This window comes from Bufo gargarizans, chromosome 3, assembly GCF_014858855.1.
Source record: "Bufo gargarizans isolate SCDJY-AF-19 chromosome 3, ASM1485885v1, whole genome shotgun sequence".
Lineage (NCBI taxonomy): Eukaryota > Metazoa > Chordata > Amphibia > Anura > Bufonidae > Bufo > Bufo gargarizans.
This window is the reverse complement of record NC_058082.1, coordinates 238,261,721-238,289,246: the sequence shown is the minus strand read 5'-3', so window position 1 is coordinate 238,289,246 and position 27,526 is coordinate 238,261,721. Positions and strand designations below refer to the sequence as shown.

The window sequence follows — 27,526 nt, the reverse complement described above, 5'->3', positions numbered from 1 at the left end:
GGACCCCCATTCTCAGCAGTCAGACCCCATTTGTGTCACTGTTGCTCAAGTAGCCGTTATCTTATGTATTATTAGTACCTCCCAACCAGACAAAACTATTTTCAAGGAAAGAGAAGTTATGGATTATGTATGTGAACAGTGATTTCAGCTTTGCATCCAGTAAGCCTGCTTAGATGAGATATGTTCATTTGATCTTTGCACCATACTTTATGGGCTCATTCAGACGGCCGTATGCTTTGTTCCGCACCCGTTCCGCATTTTTGCAGAACGGGTGCGGACCCAGTCATTTTAATAGCGCCGCAAAAGATGTGGTTCCGTTCCGCAGCTTTGCAAAAAATTATATAACGTGTCCTATGCATTTTCTATGAGAGTGACGGCCATGTGTGGTCCGCAAATTGCGTAACGCACATGGGCCGGTATCCGTGTTTTGAGGATTTGCATTTTGCGGACCGCAAAACACATACAGTCGTCTGAATGAGCCCTATAAGTGCCAGAACTTTCATACATGGTCCTTGCAATTGTCCATAATGACTGTGTTTTGTGGTTCCTCTAGATTGGTAACCCTTGGTAAGGGTTTGTGTTGTAATACTGTATTAGCAGTGCATATTCTCTTGATTCAATAGCATGCGCACATATTACTTTATTATTCTGTGTATTCAGCGCCCCTGGATTAGTGCAGCAGGTGAACAGCCATCATTTTCTTTCTCCTACATTAACTATTCTGTGTACAATAATTCCTGTGCCTTGCGTGGGTTGAGATATGCTGACAGACCTCACACTGAAGCTTCGTAACGCACAGTGCTCTGAAATACTGACTAGCGCTCTAGCATTGTGTCCTAACGGAAGGGAATACCAGTTGTGTGCTCACAATGTGCTGCAAAACAAAATCTCTATCATCTTGGGAATATAATACAGACTCAATTTTTACCAGTGACCCAGGGCAAGCTATTTTATCTCACCGTGCCTCAGTTTACTAAAGTGCAATTGGGTGAGAAGTAATAACTGTAATAACAGCATTGCTTTATCCGAAACCCTTCTTCCCATCAGATTTGCCACTCAGAGTAAATGTTTGCTTGCATATATATTCGTAAAGTGCTTTTCTTACAGAGCTGCGGCAGTGAAATACAAATGCGAAGGTGAGGCTTCCTTATTGAATACATCAGTTTCCATGATAGAATCCGAGTTGCATGTAACGCAAAAAGGCACTACGGGGTAGATTTATCAGCCCCTGCGCTGCCAGAGGGTGCCTCTAATTTCTGACGAGGCGCATTCTCCGCGAGTCCGTGCACCTTAACAGAAATCTACGCCACCTCTGACCTGCCGTAAATTTCTGGCTTCTTTTGGTCCCTAAAAATGGCCAAGTAAATGAAGATACCGGTAATTTAAATGTAATTAATGTACATTTAACTAACATTTTTTTTATGTAGACATGTTCTATTGCAATGTTGGCAAATTCAAAGCACAGGCATTTGAAAAAAAACAGCCTAAGTGAATAACAAGTACAATTGGAAACATAAAGGCAAAATAAATCTGCTTGAAAAGAAACTCTTCTCATCTCCCCCTTTAGGAGAACTGTCACTGGACATTATGTAGTTTTCTTTAGTTTTCATTGATGGAGACAATGTTTTCTATTAGTAAACCATCCTGAGCGGTTTCAATTTCCCATTAGGGGAGAGCATTACAAGCAGATCAGTTTGTGAACCGACCCTATACACTGCAGCAGGTCTCCAGCTTTCCTCTAGGCTCCAACGAAAGAGATTGCGGTATGAGACTTCATTAAACGTGGCCTTCTCATTGTACATTGTCACTTGTAATATAGATTGCATGTTTACCACTGACATCCCATTCCTAGATACATAACTATGCTGTCAGGTTTCCCAATGAAGCCTTTCCTAATGTTTCTGCTGCCGAATGGACTGATCTTCTTTTACTAACCCCCTTTTCTTCTAATTCACTGAATGAAGTGGAATATTCTTTTTCTTATTTTACAGATTGCCCTTTAAGAAAACAGTTTATGGATTGAACATTTGTTTTATTTCCTCGCTTCAGTTTTTTGCTTTTAGATATTTTTTCCATAGGTCATTACATTTATATGGTTTTTAAATCCCCTCATTGGACAGAATAAGAATTGTGAATATTCTGAAAGCATATTTGTTTTTTAAAAAGCTTTCTATTTGTCTATATAATTATAATAGATTACAATATTTCCACCACCATAAGACGCACTTGACCATAGGACTCATCTAGGTTATATATTTCATCGGACCTCAGATCAGACCCCCATTCCTCATCAGAGCTCAGATCAGAGTCCCATCAGACAGACCTAAAATAAAAGAACTTTCCTCTCCTGCTCTGGGTGACACTGCCACTTACTGCACTCATCGCTCCTTGGTCCTTATGTCACTAAGAATTGGCTACTTTCTTAGTATTCATGAGTTTATCAGCTGACTTGCATAGTACACAACCTAAAACATGAGATTAGAAAAACAAGCTTTGGCATAGGAGGTAGTCATTTGGACTGGAGTTATGATATTTGCTGTTAAATGTCTTCATTGTGTCTGCATCAGATTTGCAGCAGTGGCATGCAGCTCAGTGGAAGCAATATAATGGAATAATTGGAAAAATGTACACTTTTAGTAGAAGTTCCCTTTGTGCCTTAGTAGATAGTACAAGAGATTACAGAAAATCACTTACCAGAGTTTTCATCACATATTTCATGCTGTGTTGGGCCAGCTAAATCTAAGCTCATGATGAGTTTGCCAAATCTGTCTGAGACTTTCATGATTGTTTTGTAGCTTCTGACTACTAAAGTCAAGTGGATTATTTTATATGTTCCTGCATTAAATGCTTCCCTTGCTGAGTACCTGTTGATCTACTTGGAACCCATATGAATATTGTGGTGTACTAAAATTGTAAAATTCTACGTTTTGTGCAGATCCGTCATGGATGGATCGTTCAGAACGGATTTGTTTGTATTATCTTTAACTTGGCCAAGACTGATCCGTCTTGAACACCATTAAAAGACAATGGAGGACGGATCAGTTTTCTATTGTGCCAGATTGTGTCAGTGAAAACTGATTCGTCCCCATTGACTTGCCTTGTGTGCCAGGACGGATCAGTTTGGCTCAGTTTCATCAGACGGACACCAAAACGCTGCAAGCAGTGTTTTGGTGTCCGTCTCCAAAGTGGCATGGAGACTGAACTGATGCATTCTGAGCGGATCCTTTTCCAATCAGAATGCATTAGAATGCAAACTGATCCGTTTTGGACCGCTTGTGAGAGCCCTGAACGGATCTCACAAACGGAAAGCCAAAACACGAGTGTGAAAGTAGACTAAGTGTAGAAATGGTTGGAATAAGTATACTTTTCAACCCTTGAGTGTGGAACGCCTCTTCTCTACATGAGGACTTGCTGGTAATTGGCTAACCACTGGTAATTCAGCAGCAGATGTCAGTCGCCTATCCCGGAAAGCAGATGTCGGACGCCTATCCCGGAAAGCAGCCAGATCACCGCCGGACCTCATTGCAGTCAGTGGGGATCCGGAGGTGAAGTAGAGGATCCGGCAGGCTGCTCTGTTCCAGAACAGCCTGCTGGATCTCCTAATGGAGATATGAATGAGGCCTTACATATTATTTATTTGAATTACTTCAACTTTCATACTCTTCCTCAGCTAAAAATACTCCTCAAAATGGTAAGAGTATTTTTTACTCTTTTAGAAATGATGTAGTCCGATCTCTGCCCAGCAGTCAACTGTTATCACCAAGGGAAGCAACCAGTTTTATGCAAGCTGAGTTACCAGTATGTTTTTGGAGTAACTGATATGTAAAAGAAAATCGTGCAGACCCCATACAAATGAGACCCAGATGACCGCATGACAAGCTTCCCTTCTACGGTGCATAGTTTCCATTCTAACTATAAATCAATGTTCAGATATGAGGTGGTGACATTGTAGTAGCTCTGCTATAGGTTACATACTTTACCATATGGTTTGCAGAAGTGTTAACTACTTGGTACTGTATTTGTCATGACCAGGGCATTCCTGCTGACACGGCACAAACGCCATGTGTAATTTACAGGCAGATAAATCCCGCTTTATTGTAATCTCGCCCCAGTCAAACATCTGGAGTAAGCACTGGATTGTTATGCACATAGGAAGCATCAAAATCAAGCTTAGAAAATAGCAACGTGTGGAAGTCCATGTGTGCGGCCTGCAGTTACTGCATGTTTTATTTATAAGCCGAAAGCTGCTTTGCCTGATTATTTCGAGCTGTCGTCCATATCGGAAACCCTCATCTGCTACAAATCATTTTAGTAATTGGATGGGATGTAGCACTGATTAAAGCCAATTCCATGGCGGACCACTTCCTTGGGCTTTGTGTGGGCCATACATGCTGTGCTAGTTGCATAGATTGAGGATAATTTGTTACAGTGTGGTTAACAACACATTTTATTTTTTACATCCAACCTACAATTTACTATGTGTGCGTTATTCTGTATAATTTAATCCGCATCTTACTTAGTTCCGTAGGTTTACAAAAAGGACGGCTTCAACCTCTCTCAGATCAATTATACAAGATTAAAGGACATCTGTAAGCAGATTTGTACCTATGGAACTGGCTGACCTGTTACATGTGCGCTTGGCTGCTGAAGGCATCTGTGTTGGTCTCATGGTCATATGTGTCCTCATTGCTGAGAAAAGAGATTTTGTATATATCAAATAAGCCTCTAGGAGCAATAGGGGCATTGCTGTTACACTTAGGGGCTCCGTTTTCTCTGCAAATACTGCACCTTCTGCACTTTGACAGGCCAGGCAGGTGAGATGACATTTACACTGCCTGGTCTGGTCAAAGTGGCGAGGGCATGGCCTTTGCATTAAGAGCAGAGCCTCTAGGTGTAACAGGACCGCCCTTGTTGCTCCTAGAGGCTCATCTGCATATAATAAAACATTATTTCTCGCAGCAGTGCGGGCATATATGAACATGGGACCAACACAGATGCCTTCACATGTAACAGGTCAGCCAGTTTCATAGGTACAAATCTGCCGACAGATGTCCTTTACTTTTTAGATCAATTATAACCATCAATGCCATTTGCTATTGAATAAGCATCTAGCCCTTTTTTTAAATGCTGCATCTTCCATTACTACCTCTTGGGTACTGTAAAGAGCCTTTTCCTGTATTAAAGGGGTTTTCTGGCACAGATTTATTGATGACCTGTAAGATAAGTAATCAATATCAGATCAGTAGGGGTCTGACACCCAGTAGCTGTCAGCGGAGCTGCAGTTCCAGAAATGAACTGTGCCGTAACACCACAGCGCCGTGCAGAGGCCATTCTTGGTACTTCAGCTGATGCTTCTATTCAAGTGTGTAGGAACTGAGCTGCAGTACCCAAGAACAGCCATTATGGATAAGTCATCACCAGTATTTTAAAATCAGGTGTGGGCATATGTGTGTGTGTAGACGTTTCTTTTAAATGGGTTTTCTGGGATTTAATATTGATGACCTATCCTCAGAATAAGTCATCAATGTCCAATTGGTGTGGGTCTGACACCCGGCACCTCCGCCAATCAGATGAAGAGAAGGCTGCACTCATGCACTCCCTTCATTGTTTACCTGCTCAATGTCGCCATCGCGTCAGTGAGCAGGTGTAACTACAAGAAGCTGTACTATTCACTTCAATAGGACGTCTGCTTCCTATTAAAGTGTGCAGGAACGAGTGAATGGGACAGCTTCTTGTAGTTACACCTGCTCACCGATGTAATGTCGACATCGAGAAGGGAAGGCAGCACTGGCCTTTTCATCAACCAGCTGATCGGTGGGGGAGCAGGTGTCGGACCATTGATGGCCCATCCGGAAGATAGGTCATCAATATTAAAACCCTGGAAAAGCTCTAAGTTTAATACCAGGTTCCTGTATCTCTCCGCACCCTCACATTTGTGTGGGCTTATTGGCACTATCTTGCCTTTTCTATGAAATACTCCTGGCTGACTAAAGGGAACAATAAGATGGAAAGAAACTGTCAAGCATTGATTTTTATGTGCATTTTTTTCCCCCTACGTCTATTTATAAGGATAAATAATGAAAAGCGGAAAGCAGCCTCTCTATTTTCCTTTTGGGAATATAGGACAATCCGGAAGATGCTGATTGCAGTATTGTATAGTGCAGCGGAATGAGAAAAGCTCCTGTTTGTCTGGCATATTGCGTGGTCCCTTGACAGATCATGTTAGCCCTTGGAGAACAGTAATGCTCTCTGCTCACCCCCAACTCTTTGCAAAACAGCACTGTAAATGTCATCAAAACCGCTCTACCTCTGCTTCCACTTCACTCTGGGTTTATGTGCCCTGTTTGTTTGGCAGAACAAACGAATGTGACCAGTTTTCAAAAGCAAATGTAGGCAGCAGATTTTTCAGCTAGGTGTTTGCCCGCAGGGAAATGAAAAGCTGAAAGCAAGCCTCTGCTCTTTGGAAGGAACAATTACTTTAAGGTTACCCGGCTGCAGTGGCAATGCCCGCTTTATAGATTTCGTACCCTGCATGGGGAGTTGAGCTAGCCAGCATTGATGAGATTTTTTTTTTTCCCGTACAGTCACAGAATATGAATTCCATTCCATACTGTTCTGTACTATACTGCACGTATGGTTAGCTAGCCGGAGCACGTAGCACCGAGCGGACACGGAAATATACTGTTGATTTGTGGAACATTTGCTCTCAATGACTTTTGATGATTTCAGCTAGTCTTGCTTTAGTTATCCGTCACCTTATTTTACACATTTGCTCAGCTCCAGTGAACAAGCAAGCGAGAGCATGTCCAATGCTGGTAGAGTGCGGCTCGTACTAAGAGCAGAGCTCCGCTTCTATGCTCATTTTACTTGCTTTCATTTTGTACTGTATTTTTGTTGCAATGAACGAAGTCTACGGAAAAAGTGCAACTAAACTACCGTCAATAATGCAAAAACAACCTGCTCTAAAAACCACAAGGTGTTCTACTGCACGAGTCAATGGTAATACATGAAAAGTAATCAAGTTAGCAGCAATGCCTTCTAAGGCTGCTTTCACACTAGCGTTTTTGCTGGATTCAGCAGGGTTCAGCAAAAACGCTTCTGTTACTGATAATACAAACGTCTGCATCCGTTATAAACGTATCCGGTTGTATTATCTTTAACATTGCCAAAACGGATCCGTTTTAGAACTCTATTGAAAGTCCATGGAGGATGGATCCGTTTTCGATTGTCAGAGAAACCTGTTGACTTGCATTGGGTGTCATGACGGATCCGTTTTCTTCCCAGGACGGAAAGCAAAATACAACATGTTGCGGTTTGCTCTCCAGTCTGGGAACAGAATGCATTTTGGAGCATTGCGTTCTGTTCAGTTCAGTTTTGTCCCCATTGACGATAAATGGTATTTTTTCCGGTATTGAGCCCCTATGACAGAACTCCATACCGGAAAACTTTAATGCTAACCCTAACTGTGGTCGCTTATTAAAAAATACTGCCTGTGAATGCAGAGCTTACAGGGGTAGAGATCAGTTCACGTGTGTACGCCTGGAAAATCTCACGCCATATATGCTGTCTTGTCTATAGCCTTACAGGATGGCATGAATTTTTTCTAAATGGTTGGCAGAGGTAGTCACTTGCGTTCACTCAGCGGGCGTTTTCAAATGTTCCTGTCAAACATAACGTAAACGTATTCTGAACTTAAAAGGTCAAATGTCTGACCAAAGAATAGATGCTCTTTGTTTGAAAAGACAAAGGGCAGATTTGTAAAAGCGGTAAAGTTTCCCAATGTCCCTGCTGTCTATGGCGGTTTTACATTGCGGATTTCCCAATATTGCCGTCAGAGCAAAAGGAATGGTGTGAATTTAAAGGGGGTCGTCACCAGGAAATGCACTGTTAAACCAGGTAACTGCCTTGTAGGGCTAGCTCAGCTGGAAGTATTGAAACCTTTCACTGACCCATTGCTTCATTATGGAGAAAAGGGATGTTTAATCCATATGCAAATGAGTAGTTAAGTGCAGTGGGGTGGGCCCAAGCCACTGTGCACCTTTACTCCACCAGCCTGCCCCCCCCCCCCCCCCTTCTTACAGGGCCAGGTTCCTGTCAATGAGGAGGGACAGGGAGAGGCTGGCAGAGGAAGCAGGGGTGCACAGAGTGGCCTGGGTCCTTTTAAACTGTGACCAGGAAAACACATGCAGCTTGTGCCTTGAAGTAATGGATCGGCGATCAGCTATACCATTACCAAAGTGTGAATATATCCCCTCTTTCATGTCAGGATTTGCTTTTTATTCAAATTTATAACTAGCAAAAACAGAATTATTTTTGCAGTATTTATTTTTAGACCAAGAAAGTGGTTAGCCTTTTCTTAGTAAATGGTGACAAATTACAACCCTTTTACTTGGACAACAAAGTACCATATGCAGATTGTCTTCTGCACACATTTGATTTAGAAATAATCTATTGTAATTGCAAACTCTGGCAAGTCTCCAGACCTGATATCCCTGTCGTGATATAGTTATTATATGGGGAATGCAAGTAGCTACTAAAACAGACCTGTCAGGAGAGGTAACAGGTCCTCTAACATCAGTGTACAACTTCAGACATTCATCATACACAAGACATGGCTATCCTTTCTGACCCCAACACAGACATGTCAGGAGAGACAGACATTCATTATTGTACAACTTCAGACATTCATCATACACAAGACATGGCTATCCTTTCTGACCCCAACACAGACATGTCAGGAGAGACAGACATTCATTATACACAAGACATGGCTATCCCTTCCGACCCCACCACAGACATGTCAGGAGAGACAGACATTCATCATACACAAGACATGGCTATCCCTTCTGACCCCACTACAGACATGGCTATCCCTTCTGACCCCACTACAGACATGGCTATCCCTTCTGACCCCACCACAGACATGGCTATCCCTTCTGACCCCACCACAGACATGTCAGCAGAGACAGACATTCATTATACACAAGACATGGCTATCCCTTCCGACCCCACCACAGACCTGTCAGGAGAGACAGACATTCATCATACACAAGACATGGCTATCCCTTCTGACCCCACTACAGACATGTAAGGCTATCCCTTCTGACCCCACTACAGACATGGCTATCCCTTCTGACCCACCACAGACATGGCTATCCCTTCTGACCCCACCACAGACATGTCAGCAGAGACAGACATTCATTATACACAAGACATGGCTATCCCTTCCGACCCCACCACAGACCTGTCAGGAGAGACAGACATTCATCATACACAAGACATGGCTATCCCTTCTGACCCCACTACAGACATGTCAGGAGAGACAGACATTCATCATACACAAGACATGGCTATCCTTTCTGACCCCACCACAGACATGGACACTTGGCTGAACATGCATGTTTTTTTCAGTGGGTGCTAAGGAATAATTACTGCCAGGTTCCTATTATCTCTCACAGGAAGAGTCGGACATATTTAAATATCCTGCAACATCTGCCGCCAGGGGAAAGTCAGGAATATCGGTACACAAGTTGTGTGCTCAGTGTTGCCAAAATTGTTAAGTTTGGGTAACTGTTACGCCCCTTTCACACGAGCGTGACAGATCAGGTCCGGATGCGTTCAGTAAAACCCGCACCATTTTGCAAGCAAGTTCAGTCAGTTTTGTCTGCGATTGCGTTCAGTTTTTTCCACGTGGGTGCAATGTGTTTTTCACAAGCGTGATAAAAAACTGAAGGTTTACAAACAACATCTCTTAGCAACCATCAGTAAAAAACGCATCGCACCCGCACTTGGTTGCAGATGCAATGTGTTTTTAACTGAAGCCCCAATCACTTCTATGGGGCCAGGGCTGCGTCAAAAACGCAGAATATAGAACATGCTGTGTTTTTCAGTGCGGGCGCAATGCGTTGACACCACATTACGCGTGGCACCCGTGCTGAAAACTTGCTCGTGTAAAAGAGGCCTTAGGCTACGTTCACTTCAAGCTACCGTGAAATATGGCCATGTGATGGGGCTATTTACATGGCTTTTTTATTTTATTTTTATTTTTATGGCCAGTGAATAGCTGTTGTAAGTCCTATTTTTGGTCATTTTCACATCACGCTGGGAGGGCAGGTCCTTCTGCATCAGGTGAGCAGTGACTGTCCCTGTGCATGCATGTGGATGAGGTGATTTTTTTATTTTTATTTTTTTTAACACAAGCAGTACTGGGTGGCACTAATGGGGACATTATTAGTAAGTACAGGGAGAAAAAATTGGGGCATTCATCATACTAGGGGCCACTAATAGGGCATTAACAATCCTGGGAGCACTAATAGGGCTAGAGGGGCACTATGAAGGCCATTATTTATAGGGGGAGCACTATGTGGGTCATGTGATGTCCCGAGGGAATTATGTACTATGAGGGCACTGTGAGGGGTTGGGATGTCTTAAAAAAAAAAAAAAACTATGAAATTCATCCATTTTTTTTAATGGCCATTTAAAACAGATGCAAAATGGCCATAAAAAACTGCCAGTGTCTCCATTTTCAGTGGTTGTTTGTCGTGTGAATGTAGCCTTATCTCGTGAATCACCAGCTTGACAGGCGCGGAGTGGATGATGAGCACAAAAAGCCAAGAATGCCCTTGACCAAACTAGAGCCATGTGACATTAAATCCCCAGACATTTCCTTGTGATCAAGTACAATCTGCAAGCGCTAATCGCCACCGGGCTCATCTGTTTGACTGTGCAGACTACACAGATACGTTGGATCAGCCTCCCGTCTTTATGACAATTAACAAATTAACATTGATTATAGGCTGAAAAATAAATCAGATATATAGTTTTAGTGACTTGAGCTCTCGTGTGCCTTTTTGTGTCTCCCTAATATATGCTGATTACCAGGAGGCAGCCGGATGCTTTTAACTGCTCATTCTAATTCTAGTTGTAACATGCAGTGCACTATTCAGTGCCGAATCCTTTCCTATTAAAAAATGCATATTAATCAGCAGCTCCATTAATGTACTGGAATATTGATTCCCGAGGAATCGGAGCCTCTGTAGATAAACATCCCTCTAATGAGCAGTTCACGGTTTCTGGGAATGTGTGTGCGGTCCTATTTTTATATTGTAACAATTTATCTCCTGTTCACGTAGTCTAGAATAATATGGTAATTTGCATTAAATTATTGGACAAAGTCTTTGTGTGACAGATCAAGAGGAAATATTCATTCATAGTCATTACAATCAAGACGGTTTCACATGCTATCTATTAAATTTGTTTGGCATTTACAAATTATTAATATATCTTAGGCTACATGCACACGACCGTATGTGTTTTGCGGTCCATAAAAAAAAAAAAAAAAAAGCGGATGGCATCCGTTTTTTGTTTTTTCTTCGAATCCATTGTAACAATGCCTAAAACGGACAAGAATAGGACATGTTCTATATTTTTTGCGGGGCTACAGAACGGACAAACTGATTCGGACAGCACACTGTTGAAATGAATGGGTCCGCATCCTATCCGCAAAAAAATTGGAACGGACGCGGAAACAAACAACGGTCATGTGCATGTAGCCTCAAGCTGTAAAACTGTGGTGTAAATGACTTTCAACTGGTGCTCTATATACAGTAGCTTACGTTGTATCTGGATCTAATGCACTCAGCTAAATGCATTTTCTGAGCAGAGTGCACAGGACGGTTTTGCCTTTTATAGCTCAGCTATCCGAAAAAACATGACAATTCCAATATGGACGCTCTTAGCCCAAATATGCCATCTGGATAATATTGGCAAGCCTTCATACTGAAACTAGTGGTCCCATGTAATTAAAATCTCTGATCAAAAGAGTAAGGCTAGTTTCATACTAGCACTAAACAGTTTTGGCGGGCTGTTCCGGTAAAGAAACAGCCTGCCGGAGTTTATCGCAACTGCCTTTTATCACATTAATGCAAAGACTCCACTGGGCAAAAACAAACTTGCAACGGTTTTTGTGAGGATTTAATTTTTTATTTTTTTTAGCACAAGAATGGAGCATAAGATACCCATTCACACGCACTGCGATTGGAATGCGGTCTTTAACTCCTATCACTAAGTTATTAGGCAATAATTGAGCCACAGACCAGTCTTGTCTTTACTTTCTGTTATTTTCTGAAAGGTGTCGCAATAACACCTGTACAAGCGTAAGATGCATGTATAAATAAATCCTCATACGATTTCTACATTAGACTTTCCCTACTGCTAATGAGCGTGCTTCCCGTCTTCCTTCTCCATGGTAATCAGTTGTCCATACACCGTACCATACAGGGGCACAGTCACTCTGATTAAGGGGAACATCTTTCTGCGTCAGCCAGTGAGCAGCGACCTGTCAACACCGCCATCCAGTAGGAATCTGCTTCTAGTGTCATCCCAACCTGACCGATAGGGAGACACGAATGGTAGAGAATCCACTCACTGTGACATCACTTTAACCTTACGTTGTGTGTGGCATGCCTGGATAGAGCATGCTGGGTGTTGTGGTTCCATGGTCTGCCTCACACCGGTACATGGTGGTAGTAGTGTATGGTGGTGTCTCAAACAAATATATACATTCTTTACATACAATAATACTGCTGTATACCTACTGCACACACTGCTGCACTCATGTCAGACTTCATTGTATATGGTGCCTGCCCTAAATAGCCACAATTACAGTGCCCCCATAACATTGCTGTCCAGATTGACCCCACAAATGGAGAGCTACAGTGCCCCAGAATAGGGAAAGCCTTGGTGCCCCTTAAAGGGAACCTGTCACCTCTACTATGCTACCCTCACTGAGCGTTTCTAAATGTTCATTGTGTTACCCTAAACATATAAATTACACTTTTAATTTCATTTGCAGACAAATTCAATAAGTATTATGCATTTTTGTACTTCTTGCCTTTTTATGCAAATTAACATAAGAGTCATATCTTACTTGTGTGACCAGAGAAGAGTCATATTTTCAAGCTCTGACTCATCTTAGGTTAATTTACATATGTATCAAATCGTTTTTTTTTACACAATAAAAGCACACAGAGCTATGGGGACTGGGTATTGCGGATGTGCTAGAGGCCATCTAGCAGCCCATGTCCTCAGCTCTATACCCAAAATCCAGGTGACAGGTTCCCTTTAAGTAGTGACAGTTGCAGTCCAGCCAACATGCCAAGAAAGTAGTAACTGTTTACAGTGCCCCCATAGCAAGCAATTAGCTTTAGTAACCCTAGCCAGAGACACCGGAGGGCTTTAGTAACCCTAGCCAGAGACACCGGAGGACGTTAGTAACCCTAGCTAGTGCCGCCCAGTCACTTTAGTAACCCTAGCCAGTGCCACCCAGGGGCTTAAGTAACCCTAGCCAGTGCTGCTCAGGGGCTTTAGTAACCCTAGCTAGTGCCACCCAGGGGCTTTAGTAACCCTAGCCAGTGCCGCCCAGTCACTTTAGTAACCCTAGCCAGAGACACCGGAGGGCTTTAGTAACCCTAGCCAGTGCCGCCCAGTCACTTTAGTAACCCTAGCCAGTGCCACCCAGGGGCTTTAGTAACCCTAGCCAGTGCCACCCAGGGGCTTTAGTAACCCTAGCCAGTGCCACCCAGGGGCTTTAGTAACCCTAGCCAGTGCCACCCAGGGGCTTTAGTAACCCGAGCCAGTGCCGCCCAGGGGCTTTAGTGTAACCTGAGCCAGTGCCACCCAGGGGCTTTAGTAACCCTAGCCAGTGCCACCTCTAGTGGGGTGACTAGGGGTGTAGCATTAGTGGCACCAACCACCCTCTGCCACCAGACTACCACTGCTGCCTCCAGTCCTCCACTCTGGTTTTGCCTTCCACAGTGCTACCCACTGCCGCCTGCCATCACGACCAGACCCCCCTGTTCAATTGTTAGTGTACAGTTTTGCAATCTGTACTGCTCAGGTCCCTGGGTGACAGATTTGGTGCTTTAAGAAAGATAGGGATTCAGTCCTAAGTCTGATGCATAGTGTTATTTGAATTACTGCAACTTTCCTACTCCTCCGCAGCTAAAAATGCTAAGAGAAGTATCTTTATTCTTTCAGAAAAAATGTAGTGCAACCTCTGCATGGTGGTGCTAACCAGTTTACCATCATCTATAAATATAGAAAATGCAAAGGATGCCTTTGGAGGAGAAAGCCTCACTATACTGTGCCATATGGAGGGACATAGAGCCTGTGGCCCCACTATACAGGGCTCTTTAGACTGGTGTCAAAAGTGCCATTTTTGCTGCGTTTCTTTTCTTGTTACACATGACTCCTTAAGGGCCCTTTCACACTTGCGTTGTCCGGATCCGGCGTGTCCTCCACTTGCCGGAGGTACACGCCGGATCCGGAAAAACGCAAGTGTACGGAAAGTATTTGAAGACGGATCCGTCTTCAAAATGCTTTCAGTGTTACTATGGCAGCCAGGACGCTATTAAAGTCCTGGTTGCCATAGTAGGAGCGGGGAGCGGGGGAGCGGTATACTTACAGTCCGTGCGTCTCCCGGGGCGCTCCAGAATGACGTCAGAGCGCCCCAGGCGCATGGATGACGTGTACATGCGATCACGTCATCCATGCGCCTGGGGCGCCCTGACGTCACTCTGGAGCGCCCCGGGAGCCGCACGGACGGTAAGTATGCTGCTCCCCCGCCCCCCGCTACACTGTGCCATATGGAGGGACATAGAGCCTGTGGCCCCACTATACAGGGCTCTTTAGACTGGTGTCAAAAGTGCCATTTTTGCTGCGTTTCTTTTCTTGTTACACATGACTCCTTAAGGGCCCTTTCACACTTGCGTTGTCCGGATCCGGCGTGTCCTCCACTTGCCGGAGGTACACGCCGGATCCGGAAAAACGCAAGTGTACGGAAAGTATTTGAAGACGGATCCGTCTTCAAAATGCTTTCAGTGTTACTATGGCAGCCAGGACGCTATTAAAGTCCTGGTTGCCATAGTAGGAGCGGGGAGCGGGGGAGCGGTATACTTACAGTCCGTGCGTCTCCCGGGGCGCTCCAGAATGACGTCAGAGCGCCCCAGGCGCATGGATGACGTGTACATGCGATCACGTCATCCATGCGCCTGGGGCGCCCTGACGTCACTCTGGAGCGCCCCGGGAGCCGCACGGACGGTAAGTATGCTGCTCCCCCGCTCCCCGCTACACTTTACCATGGCTGCCAGGACTTTAGCGTCCCGGCAGCCATGGTAACCATTCAGAAAAAGCTAAACGTCGGATCCGGCAATGCGCCGAAACGACGTTTAGCTTAAGGCCGGATCCGGATCAATGCCTTTCAATGGGCATTCATTCCGGATCCGGCCTTGCGGCAAGTCTTCAGGATTTTTGGCCGGAGCAAATTTTCTCCGGCCAAAAAACGTTCCGTTCCGGAACGGAAGACATCCTGATGCATCCTGAAAGGATTTCTCTCCATTCAGAATGCATTAGGATAATCCTGATCAGGATTGTTCCGGCATAGAGCCCCGACGACGGAACTCTATGCCGGAACCGGCCAACGCAAGTGTGAAAGGGCCCTAAGTCTGCGTTCATATGGCCGATGAACTTTTCCAGCAGGCAGTTTTGGCAGAGAACGGATTCAATAGATGCTGCTGTTCCAGCATTGCAGGATTCAACAGATCACCGCTGGATCCCAGTAGACTATAATGGGATCTGGAGGTGATCCAACAGCTGCCGGGTTTCGGCCGGACAAATACCGCTGCATGCAGTGCTTTTTGTCCGGCCAACATCTGGCATTTATGTCTGATCAGCCTGCCAGAACATCTCTAACGGAGATGTGAACACAGCCTAACCTTGCTAATAGGCTGCTAGTAAAGCTTGTAGATTGTAAGCTCTTGCAGGCAGTCCCTTCTGTAGCAGTCTGTTGTATTTTTATATTATGTATGTGTACTGCCTCTTTCTGTAGGGTGCCATGGAATTAGTGGAAGTGATCCTAGTGCACTATGATAACGATATGGGAGAAAGTGGGGTATAGGTGGCAAGTCAGGATATAAATGGGGTTATGCGGTCACTGATGAGCTCCTAGGTTTGTCTGCCGCTTCTGTACCTATCATTTCTATTTAGAACATGGGCATATTGCTCAAAAACATGCAGAGAATTCATTATTTCACTTGTTCCTGCCTCATGGGATTTATGGAATTTCCTCAGCGCCAACATAATGACCCATACGAGGCCCACTTTAATGGGAAGACCATTAACCCACCAGAAATGTGTGTACTGCCCATAGGTATCTACATTTCCTGAGTTGGTTGATGTCATTCCAGGTTGTTGTGTTTGTGTTCATTGTTGATGATGGAATAGTGAAAATGTTCAAATTGAAAGACTGAGATATCAATGTCCGCCACTTATACCCTAAAAGACTCAATTGTACATATAGGGACTTAAAAAAAATAGCTGTTTATTTTGGTGCCATTTTATGTCCTTTTCAGACATAGAAGAGCTAATTCTTTGATCTGATACGTGTCTCGGAAGACTAAAGCTTGATCATCGGAATAAAGCCACTCGGAATTGTACATTTTTCAGCAGTCCCATGGTCACATTATCTTAATTGATAGGTTTTCACCAGGCTTTCTTGCAGCTTTTCAGATTCCTCGCTTTTTTGTCTTGCCCCCTCAGTGGGGATTCTGCTCTTTTATAAATTCATTAAATGTTTTATGCTTTTATGTTTACAGCGTATCTTGTTTTTGATCTTTTAGGCTAACAATAAGCCAGAAATTGAGGCAGCTTTGTTTCTGGATTGGATGAGGTTGGAGCCGCAGTCAATGGTTTGGCTACCGGTGCTTCACAGAGTTGCTGCTGCAGAAACTGCCAAACACCAAGCCAAGTGTAATATCTGTAAAGAATGTCCAATTATCGGTTTCAGGTAAGACATATTTTTCTGAGGCATACCTTGCTGCTGTTTTTCACACAGCAGGATTACACGTTAAGTATTTCAATTGCCTGAATGGTGTTTTAGTACAACACACAAATTCACAAGCATCAAAGTATCTGCAATAGGACTTGACGAAAACCCGCCTAAAACTCCACTCCACTTTTCCATTAATGTCTAGGGGAGTTGTCTACAAAGCAAAAAATGAACTCCTAGGGTAGTCTGATTAGCTTTTTAAGACCGTAATCATACAGCAGATTTTTCTGACTGCCCTATTCATCTGAATGGGGTTTTCAGAAATCCATGTGCTTGCCAGCAAAACCCTATTCAGATGAGTGAAATAGATTTTCTGTAGCCGATCTGCCGTCCCTTAAAATATGCCCCTTCATTCACCTCACAATGACTTGACTTTAATGAGAAAAGGAAGCAGAGCAGCCAGGGAGTCCGTAAACGGTGTGGCATGTACCGTATAACTGTATGTATAAATGACATGCCCCTCACCAATACATTTTAAACATCATTCACCCATGGTAACAAAACAGTATAGACAGCGGCATGCATAGAGTTTAGGTAAGTGGAAACTTTCAAGAGATTTTGTGCACCAAACTACATTTTGTAGTGCCACCTATTGGAGGTAGAGGAGATTTTGGTTTGCTAGTATCTTTAGTTGTGTAGTAATTGCTGGTAGACAGTTGGATATTGACTATAGGGTGGCTTCTGACTTTACAGCTTGCTTTATGTCCCTTGGAAGATAGCCAATCTATTTTCCCATTGATGGACTATAAGACTCTGTATGCCAGGTCTGGTGCTGGTTGTAAGGACCACTTCTCACCTAGTCAACCAAGCACCCTGCTCTGCTCTGACAAGAGGCAAGATCATCAAAACAGCAGTCTGCCAATGGGTCTCCATTTCCTTTTGGAGAAAGCTAATGGTTGAGCTGATATCCTTAGTCATGTTGTAGCAAGGTCTGTTAACCCTTAGGATACCGGAGGTTTATTAGTGTTCAATTTTCTTCCCTATTTTCCTTGAGCCATAACCTTTTTTATATTTCCCGTCACATAGCTGTATGAGGGCTTATTTTTTGCGGAACAAGTTGTACTTTCCAATGCCACCATAATTATGGCATAAAATGTAGTGGGAAGCAGTACATTTTTTTTCCAAATGGGGTGGAATTGGAACAAAAAATGCAATTTCTCCACGGTTTTACGGGTTTTGTTCCCACAGCGTTTTGTTTGCACCAAAACTGACCCTTTCTCTGGGTCAGTGCGATTATAAGGATACCCCATATGTATACATTTTTGTATGTATAAATAGTGTAAAAATAAATGTAAACTTTGATAAAAATTCTGACCCCCATAACTTTTTTATACTTATGTCTACTGAGCTGTTTAGGGGCTAATTTTTTTGCGGGAGAATCTGTAGTTTTTATTGATACCATTTTGTAGTGTGCTTGACTTTTCGATTCCATATTATTACATCGGCCATTTTGACCCTTCACCGTATTGGAATATTTTTTTAGATTTTAATAGTATGGGTGTTTTCGGTCGCGATGATGCCCATGATATTTAGATTTATTGTTATTTAGGCATTTATTTTTTAATTATACGGAAAGGGGGTGATTTAAACTTTTAGATATTTTTGTAATTTTGTTTATATTTTTTTAACTTTTACTTTTTTTGTGATGAATTTGAAGCTCATATATGAGCCTATAAATGTTTAAAAAAAATTATTTTTATTTTTTTATCCATCAGGGATTTTTAAAAAGATTTACACTAGAAATTGCTAATCTCTTATCCTGGCCTGCAATCTGGTGGCCAAAATAAGAATTGCAGCATGAACACTATAAGCCTTGTCAGCAAGGCTTACAGTGTTCAGCACAACTACCAATGTCCACATTGGCCGCACGGGACATCGGTAGGAAGTAGGGCTGTAAAAATTGTGATGATATGCGATGCAATATTTGAAGGAAATTGTGCTAGAGGTCTATTTGCACTGTTATGGAGGGGATTTGTGGATGACACACTGTTATGGAGGGGATCTGTGGATGACACACTGTTATAGGGGAATCTGTGGATGATACACTGTTATGGGGGCATCTGTGGATGACACACTGTTATGGGGGCATCTGTGGATGACACACTGTTATGGGGGCATCTTATGCTATGTGCCATCCACAGATCCGCCCCCCCTACCCCCCCATAAGTGTCCCTGCAGTGTGAAGGGGCTGGGTGCCGGCATCTGTATTAGGAATGACAGTGGGGACCGGTGCAGTCCCTGTATTCTAATGCACCGGCCCCGCTCCCTGTTGTATAATATTATCTAACATGTAGGCATTTTTAAAATATAATAATCCTGTATAATCCAGCTGTATTACTTACAGCTAAATTCCGTAGAAGAGAGGAGGAGGGAGGAGGCAGGGTGGGCAGGAGACGCGTCACTCACTACGTCACGCGCCGCCTGCTTCATTCATTCCCGGCCTGCCTCCTCTCTTCTACGGAACTTGGCTGTAAGTAATACAGCTGAATTATACAGGATTATTATATTTTAACAATGCCTACATGTTGTATAATATTATCTAAGCTGGGCCGGTGCATTCGAATACAGGGACTGCACCAGTCCCCGCTGTCATTCCTAATGCAGATGCCGGCCCTCAGCCCCTCCTCCCTCTGTGTATAGGTAATCGCAGCATTTTTTGGTCTGCCAAATCGCCATATCGCAATCGTCGATTATCATGATACGATTGCTTTGGCGATATGATCACGGCATCTTAAGCCTTTAATTACCGCGATCGGCATTATTGCCGGTCACTGTAATTAGCCGCAGGTCTCTGCTGTTTGAAACAGCAGAGATCTGCCGGATATGGTGCCCGCTGCACGTGCGAACGGGTTAAAAGGTTGGACATTGATTATTGGATAGCTACCTCCACTAGAGGGTACTACAGAGACAGCTCTCTTTCTTGGAAGAGCACTTAGGCCCCATGTACGCAACAGCATTTTTGGTCTGCATCCAATGCGCATTTCAGTAGGGTTGCAAAAAATGCTGTGCTGTCCACACCCGTATGTCCATTCCGTTGTCCTGCAAAAAAGCTAGAACATGTCCTATTCTTGTCTGTTTTGTGAACAACAGCAGGCGTTTTTACGATAGTGCAGAATGGGAAAGTGTGGGACATACATGGCCGGTATCTATATTTTGCGGATCCGTTGTTTGCCGATTACAAAACTGATAGTCATATGCATGAGGCCTAACCTGCTTACTCTGTGTTGAAATGCAGTCGAACTTTAATACTCCATGGAGGAGGAGGACGAGGATTTCCAGAACATCTAGTAATCCCCCTCCTCTTGTCCTGGGTCAATATTAATCAACTGGCTGGTTATTTTATGTATAAAATATGTATGCACACAGTATCATTGACACAGGCTTGGGTATAGGATATATATGTTCGCTAATCAGGAAAACTAGCCTACTTCTGCCCAGAGCAGTACTACTTTATCAATTATGCATCCATTTTTGTTTTCTTTCTTTTCCTCCACAACAAACTACTAATCCATGTCAATGGGTTTCTGAAAGAAAACACGAAGGCACAAAAAAAAAAATCAAAGCTTCCTTGCAGACGCTCCATATTCTGCTCTATGGTTTGTAAACTTCTCTGTAGAATTCCTACAAAATACATTTACCCAATAGACTGTGAAATCGTTACTACCTCTGAGAGAAAATGGCATCTTTTTATTCACTCCCAGAGTATCTCACAAAAAATCCGGTAAGCACCTCGGCTGTGCTAAAATTCTAAATAGGATTGTTCTCCATAGAGAAGTATGAAATGCACCATGAAATAGAACAGCAGGAGAGGGCTTTTCAGCAACAGGTAATGAACATTACCGGGCGGTGTACAATGATTTTAGCATGCAGAGTTGATCTTTAGGGACAATAGTTTACACTAGCGATGATTGACAGCCCAGTGTATGCGCCATTCATGTAGGCCTACAAATAGGTAGGCTCTTTCCGTACAACAGAACTTTGCCTTTATGCAGCTCTCAGTCACATAGGTTTGTACCAAGTCAATAAAGTATTCATTCACATCCAAACCACAATACGATGTCTGAGTGGCTCGTAGGTCTACAATACATTAAAGGTAAATTAGGCTAATGCTAGACTCAAATACACAATCTGTAGTAGCAGCAGTGTGCTCATATTTATTCGTACGTGCTGTTTGAGCTGTCATATCCCAGTCAAGAGTTTTTTGGAGTTTTTCCGTGAAGGTCACATCAGTTAGGGTAATCAATGGGTTCCAGTGCTGGTCCAGCCAATTTCCAGCACAAGTTCTAGTTTTTGGCCAGACAAAAAACGTTTCATGTAGAGTTTCTTTGTCTGGCAAAAGCTTGCATTTCACTCCTTCAAAGTGGACTGTTGGGTCAATGGGGTCCAGCCTGGGGCGGACTGGGAACTTAAAGGGAGTCTGTCACCACTATATGACCATATACAGCGCTTACATTGTCCTGTAGCACACCTATACATGAATGTAATGATACCTTTTTGTTATTTTCTTTAGACTTTCAGAAGCAGGAAAAAAACTACGTTTAATTCGTATGCAAATGAGCACTCGCAAGTGCCCAGGGGGCGGCGTTCAGTGTGTAGGTGCCCAGGCTGCTCTGCCTTCTTTCAGCATTACTCCTCCCCAGACTCTTCCTTTGCCCGTCCTCCTATTCCCTTGTTTCATCCCTAGGTCCTGCCGAGATTCCATGCCTTCGCACTGCCTCGCCTGGCCAAGGCATACACACTGCGATGCCCATTGTGGGCACGGCATTGATTCGACTAGTGTGCATGCGCTGGCCCAGCGAAGCAGAGCTCAGGCGCAGGATCTCGGCCAGACCTAGGGATGAAACAAGGGAATAGGAGGGCAGGCAAAGGAAGAGCCTGGGGAGGAGTAACGCTGAAAGAAGGCAGATCAGCCTGGGCACCTACACACTGAACGCCGCCCCTGGGCACTTGTGAGTGCTCATTTGCATATGAATGAAACGTCGTTTTTTTTCCTGCTTCTGCAAGTCTAAAGAAAATAACAAAAGGTATCATTACATTCATGTATAGGTGTGCTACAGGTTCAGTGGCTATGTGCATATCTTATGCGGCCATCCCAGGTCTTTGGGTGGGCTAGTTTGCCTTGTGCTATTTGTACATTTTTTCATTTATCTTTCTGTGCATACAACATACATACCAGTACATGTTACTTTGAGTGAACCTACAGTTCTCACAATTTTCATGCTGATGTACACCTAGGGCTGTGACCTCTTTTTCCCTGCCAGTTGGGTGTTTGGGAGAGAGGTTGTATCTGACCTTACATGAGGTCTCCCCCCCCCCCCCCCCCCCCCTCCTGTACACTTGTGCCTTTTTGTTTCATATATTGTTTATGTGATCATGTCTCAATAAATTACATATATTTTATATGTGTGTCTCCCACTTTTCTTTGGGGTTATTGGTTCTGTTTTTGGGTTGGCTCAGTATATTATACTAGACCCCAGTGTAATCTATACATTATATGTGAGTTTTTTCTTATAGGTTGGTCTAGGTGTGCTACAGGACAATGTAAGCGCTGTATATGGTCATATAGTGGTGACAGACTCCCTTTAAGTTCCCACTCCGCCCTAGGCTGGACCCCATTGACCATTCCGAGAACAGTCCACTTTGAAGGAGTGAAATGCCAGCTTTTTGCCAGACAAAGAAACTCTACATGAAACGTATTTTGTCTGGCCAAAAACTATCACTTGTGCTGGAAATTGGCTGGACCAGCACTGGAACCCATTGATTACCCTAACTGATGTGACCCAAGGAAGAGGCTGGGGAGGAGTAATGCTGAAAGAAGGCAGAGCAGCCTGTGCTTCTACACAGTGAACAGGGCTCCTAAGCACTTGCAAGTGCTCATTTGCATATGAATTAAACATAGTTTTTCCAGCTTCTGCAAGTCTAAACAAAATAACAAGGGAGCCATGTAAGTGCTGTATATGGTCAAATAGTGGTGACAGACTCCATTTTGTAGCCGGGTCCATATTGATGGAAGGCAGGGCCTGCAATACCATATTGTGGCACATTATACAACCCCAAGAGAGCCAAATACCACAGTCCATCACAAAATACCAACAGCAGCACAAAATACATCCCCAAAAGCTTCCTCTGACCAGCCATGAGGAGGGCTCAGGTGACCCCCTGGGCATCGGCCCACCGGGAAATTTCCCTGTAAGCTCCATGGCCAAATCTGCCCCTGGGTCCAGCTGTAAATGTCAGTATCCGGCTAGGCCATATCCAGTGAACTCGGCAGGCTGTTCTCTGCTGTACAAATTTGCCGGGTTGCGGATGAATCTCTGCTGACCCCCATTATAGTGAATGGGGACAGAATTCTGGCAGTGCACGGCTGTGCCCGGCAGGGGCGGATCTGACAGGCTGTTCCTGGCCATATCTGTTTCACACATGTGAAACAAACCTTAAAAAAAAAAAGTCTGAACCAACTATAAATATGGAATTTCTGTTTAAATTTTATTTTTATTTTCATAGACATTACATATGTGCCAGTGGAACCTGCCCATCAGGCTGCTGCCAGACGATTGCTTGGCTAGGAAAAACTGGACAAATTGTTGTTTGCTGCCTCATTCTGTTGTTTCCCTTCATTGCCTAAGGTGTCTGGTAGTTCTTGTTCTTCCAGCTTCGTGATATTAATTTGATCTTTTTAATAAAGGAGTAAAGTGTCTATAAATGCCCAAAGTTGTCAAATTTGCCTCTGGTCTGGCCAGCTTTCTAAACCTTTTCTTAAAGCTGTTGTCTGGGATTTTGATATTGATGGCCTATCCTCAGCATTCGTCATCAATATCTTATTAGTAGGGGTCCAACTGCCCCCACCCCCACCCCACTATCATCTGTTGGAGGAGACCAAATCTTTTTAATGATCACTGCTTCCTCCTCACAGCTTACCAAGGACAGCGCCGCACATTGTATAGTGGCAATGCTTGGTATTGCAGCTCAGGTGAGCCTAAGCCATGTGACCGATGAACATGACGTCATAGGTCTAAAAAGCTGCTGCGACATTCTACCCCCTTTGAGCGGTTGATTGGCGGGTTGCCAGAAGTAGGATCCCCACCAATCAGGTATTGATGATCTATCCTGAGGAGAGACCATATGTATCAATGATACTGGACAATCCCTTAAAGTGTATGTCACCTTAAAAAATGGGAGAACTTTTTTTCTTTTTCTGTAGACTATTGAATAGTCTACTTTCTCATCTGTGCACACAGTTGCGCATATTTTGTGATTCCTTTGTGTATGGGCAATGAACATTCATACACTTAAAGGGGTTATACACAGTTAGAAAAAGGGTTTTTCAGAAATTGCCCCTGAAAGTGTAGAGGGTTCCACAACATTAAAGGCTACGTAAACACCTAAAGCAACAGATGTAATATGATGGCTCCTCAGAATTATTTCTACTTTCTATGCAATAGATATGGTGTTTCATTCTAGACATATAGTATTTTAATAAATGTAACCTTCTTTGTATTCCTTCTATCCTTTTAGGTATAGAAGTTTAAAGCACTTTAACTATGACATCTGCCAAAGCTGCTTCTTTTCTGGCCGTGTTGCAAAAGGACACAAAATGCACTATCCAATGGTGGAATATTGCACTCCTGTAAGTCAATGGATGAAAACTTATGTATTCAAATATAGATATATATACTCAAACTCCTAAAGGGGGTTTCAGGGAAAAATGTAGTATTGAAACTGTCCAAGCAGAGTCAAAATAAATGTTTAGAAAAATGTATATGCACCTTGTCAATCTCCCACTGCTCACATTCGATGGATGCCTAGTTGGGACAGCATCGCTACAGCAGAATGGTGGGAGATCAGACTTCTTCTGAATGGGACTGTTGGGATATTGTACAGGTGAGTACAACTTTTTTTTTTTTTTTTTTTGTCCCTCTGAGACTTCTAAAAAAATATATTTTTTGTGTGCCACTTGAAAATCCCTTTGAATAGTATCTTTTCCATCATCCTCTGTTTTGATTTCCCAATTCATCCATGCAAATTGAAGGGATGAAAGAAAGCAATAACAATAAAGCTCCATCCCATTTCCAGTCTAAGCCTAGCAACTGTTTCCAGATCAACTGGAAGTTATTTAAATTTTAATGTTTCTATTCTGCTTCTATATCTTTATATTCAGGCTTTTGACTTCTCTGCAATTATTAAAATCACTATTGAATATACGTTGTAATACAGTGTTGCTCAGCAGATACTAGAATACCATGTTTCTCTTTAAAGAGGACCTTGGACCTCATGGGTCCAGACATTATAAAATAAGTAGCACGTTATGTAAGGCATAAAGCAGGGATCTAATAGCGCTTATTATTTTTCCTGGGCGCCGCTCCGTTCGCCCTGTGTGCCCCTGGTAAATTCTCCCGCCTGGTATGCTAATTATTGGGCATCGGAACAGGGAGGAGGAGACGCCAGGGTTTCTCAATGAGAAGGTGATTTATTTTTTTCTCCCTGGCTGTGACGCTCTCCTGTGTGATTGGACAGTGCTACAGCCAGGGAGAAGGAGACGCCCATTGAGAAACCCTGGCGTCTCCTCCTCCCTGTTCCGATGCTATTAATTAGCATACCAGGCGGGAGAATTCAAAATAACATGCTACTTATTTTATAATGTCTGGACCCATGAAAGGTCCTCTTTAAGGTGTACCTGAACCTTTCTTTAAACTGTTACAAATACCCTAATAATTTTTTGCAATATATTTTATTAATTGATTTTATTGTTTTTCTAACAAAAAAAAAGTTGTCCTTTCTGTAGCGCTTTTCACTGCAGCACATACAGAATCCGTACACTGTAACCATGTATACGGTGTACGGATTGTGACTTCTATAACATACACCGCAGTGAGCGCAGTACTGCCAGGAACACACATCACTGATCCTGCCTGTGGCCTACTCTCCTCTTAGCCTGTCACCATAGAACAGTATACCTTGCACCGATGCGCTATGCCAGGCCAGGCTTTAGCGCAGTAAGGAGAGGCAGGAGTTCTGCATAGTACATTGTTTGTTCGGCCTATCCTTGCTCTGGCACAGCACATCGGTGTAGGGTATCCTGCACTGATGTTCTATGGCAGTGGTTTCAGCAGAGTGGAGGCCATAGGCAGTCACAGATATGTGTGCTCCTGCCAGTACAGAGCTCATTTAGAATCCGTCCACTGCCTACTTGATGGTGAATCCATATACCGCCTACATTCACTGCAGTGAATAGCGCTTCAGGAAGGCCCAACTTTGGGGGCCTGTTTGGCTGCAAAAACATTAACATTTCTATAAATAAACTATAATTCAAAAATCATTCTTAAACAAAATGTACTTGACGGGTTTAGTTACACTTAAAATGTTCTAGTTGGAATCACTAAGCCATGAAGCGATCCTCCTTTAGACATATACTAAACTCTTCAGCAAATGGCATGATTTTTCTTAAAGCGTGTTAAAATAAAAGACCTATAGCGCTATTGTCATGAATGCTCCCCTCTTAGCTAGTTCCGGAGTGAATGACTAAAAAATGTTTTTGGCGCCAGGTTCTTTGTTTTTCTCAGTGTGTTTGGCTTCAGTAAACGGCAATCCATGACTGAATAAAGCTCTGAACTTTAAAGTACAATAAAATGGTGTACAAAATGCTAAATCCCATTATCATAAGCTACTAAGTAATGGTAGGTGCCAAGCGCTTTCCTGTAAAACACTTAATACCTGAATGCCTACTTTATCAAGGAGAATGCCAAGCCGAATTTCAGCCCCGTTGCAGGATTTGTTTTCTTTTTTGACACTGTGGCTTCTCAACTGCTTAGTGCTTTTCAAAGCATGTACTGTTTAATTCATGCCATCAAGAGCCACATTCACATAGAGATTTGTTTTCTTTTAGACAACATCTGGAGAAGATGTACGCGACTTTGCAAAGGTTTTGAAGAATAAGTTCAGAACAAAAAGATATTTTGCAAAACACCCAAGAATGGGTTATCTTCCTGTTCAAACTGTCCTGGAAGGAGACAATATGGAGACGTGAGTACCAGTCACTTGGCTCGCAAATGAAACGCCTGTCACCTCCCGCCCACTTTAATTTATTATTTCTAATTTAATACATGCCATTTTTGTGAGAATTTTTTTGTTTTAGGAAACACAAGTTGTTGCTTGTTAAGCTAACATTATTACCAGACAATAAGTGCCATGGGGGTGGGTGCTTCCAAGGTATACATCCTTGGACTAATTTACCACAATTCTATAACTGGCATGCTGCGTGTGGCTGAATATGATGCATGCTATACTAGAATTAGACACATGGGTCCCACGCTAAAGTTTAAAACCATTGTTTTACGATCAAACAGCCCATATGAGAACAGTTATCTTAAATTTAGCGTCTTTCTGCTTTCATTTTATTATTTTATTTTATTTCTGAGTAGCTGTCTTCCCTGGCTTAAGGTACCTTTACATCAGCCGATTATCATGTCTCGTTCAGTCTTGCGAAATTATCGTGCCATGTAAAAGCTGAAAACGTGTGAGCGACTAGCGACAGTCGGTGGAATTCTCACTGGTCCAATAGTCTGTGTAGGAACAAAAATCATCGTTGGTCATTAAAGATTTTCTTCATGTAAACCGCCATCGTTTAATGCACACACAATGTTG

The 27,526-nt window shown here is 43.2% G+C and overlaps 1 protein-coding gene across 8 annotated transcripts in view; it reads left to right on the top strand.

Moving 5' to 3' along the window:
• DMD (dystrophin) overlaps positions 1–27,526 on the top strand; it is a 3,186,583-nt gene that overhangs the window by 3,102,246 nt on the left and 56,811 nt on the right. For all 8 annotated transcript variants that reach the window (XM_044284724.1, XM_044284721.1, XM_044284723.1 and 5 more), the window contains 3 exons: positions 16,677–16,843; positions 24,401–24,512; positions 26,769–26,905. In XM_044284724.1, the coding sequence (XP_044140659.1) occupies positions 16,677–16,843; positions 24,401–24,512; positions 26,769–26,905 (416 nt within the window). The remainder of the gene's footprint in view (positions 1–16,676; positions 16,844–24,400; positions 24,513–26,768; positions 26,906–27,526) is intronic.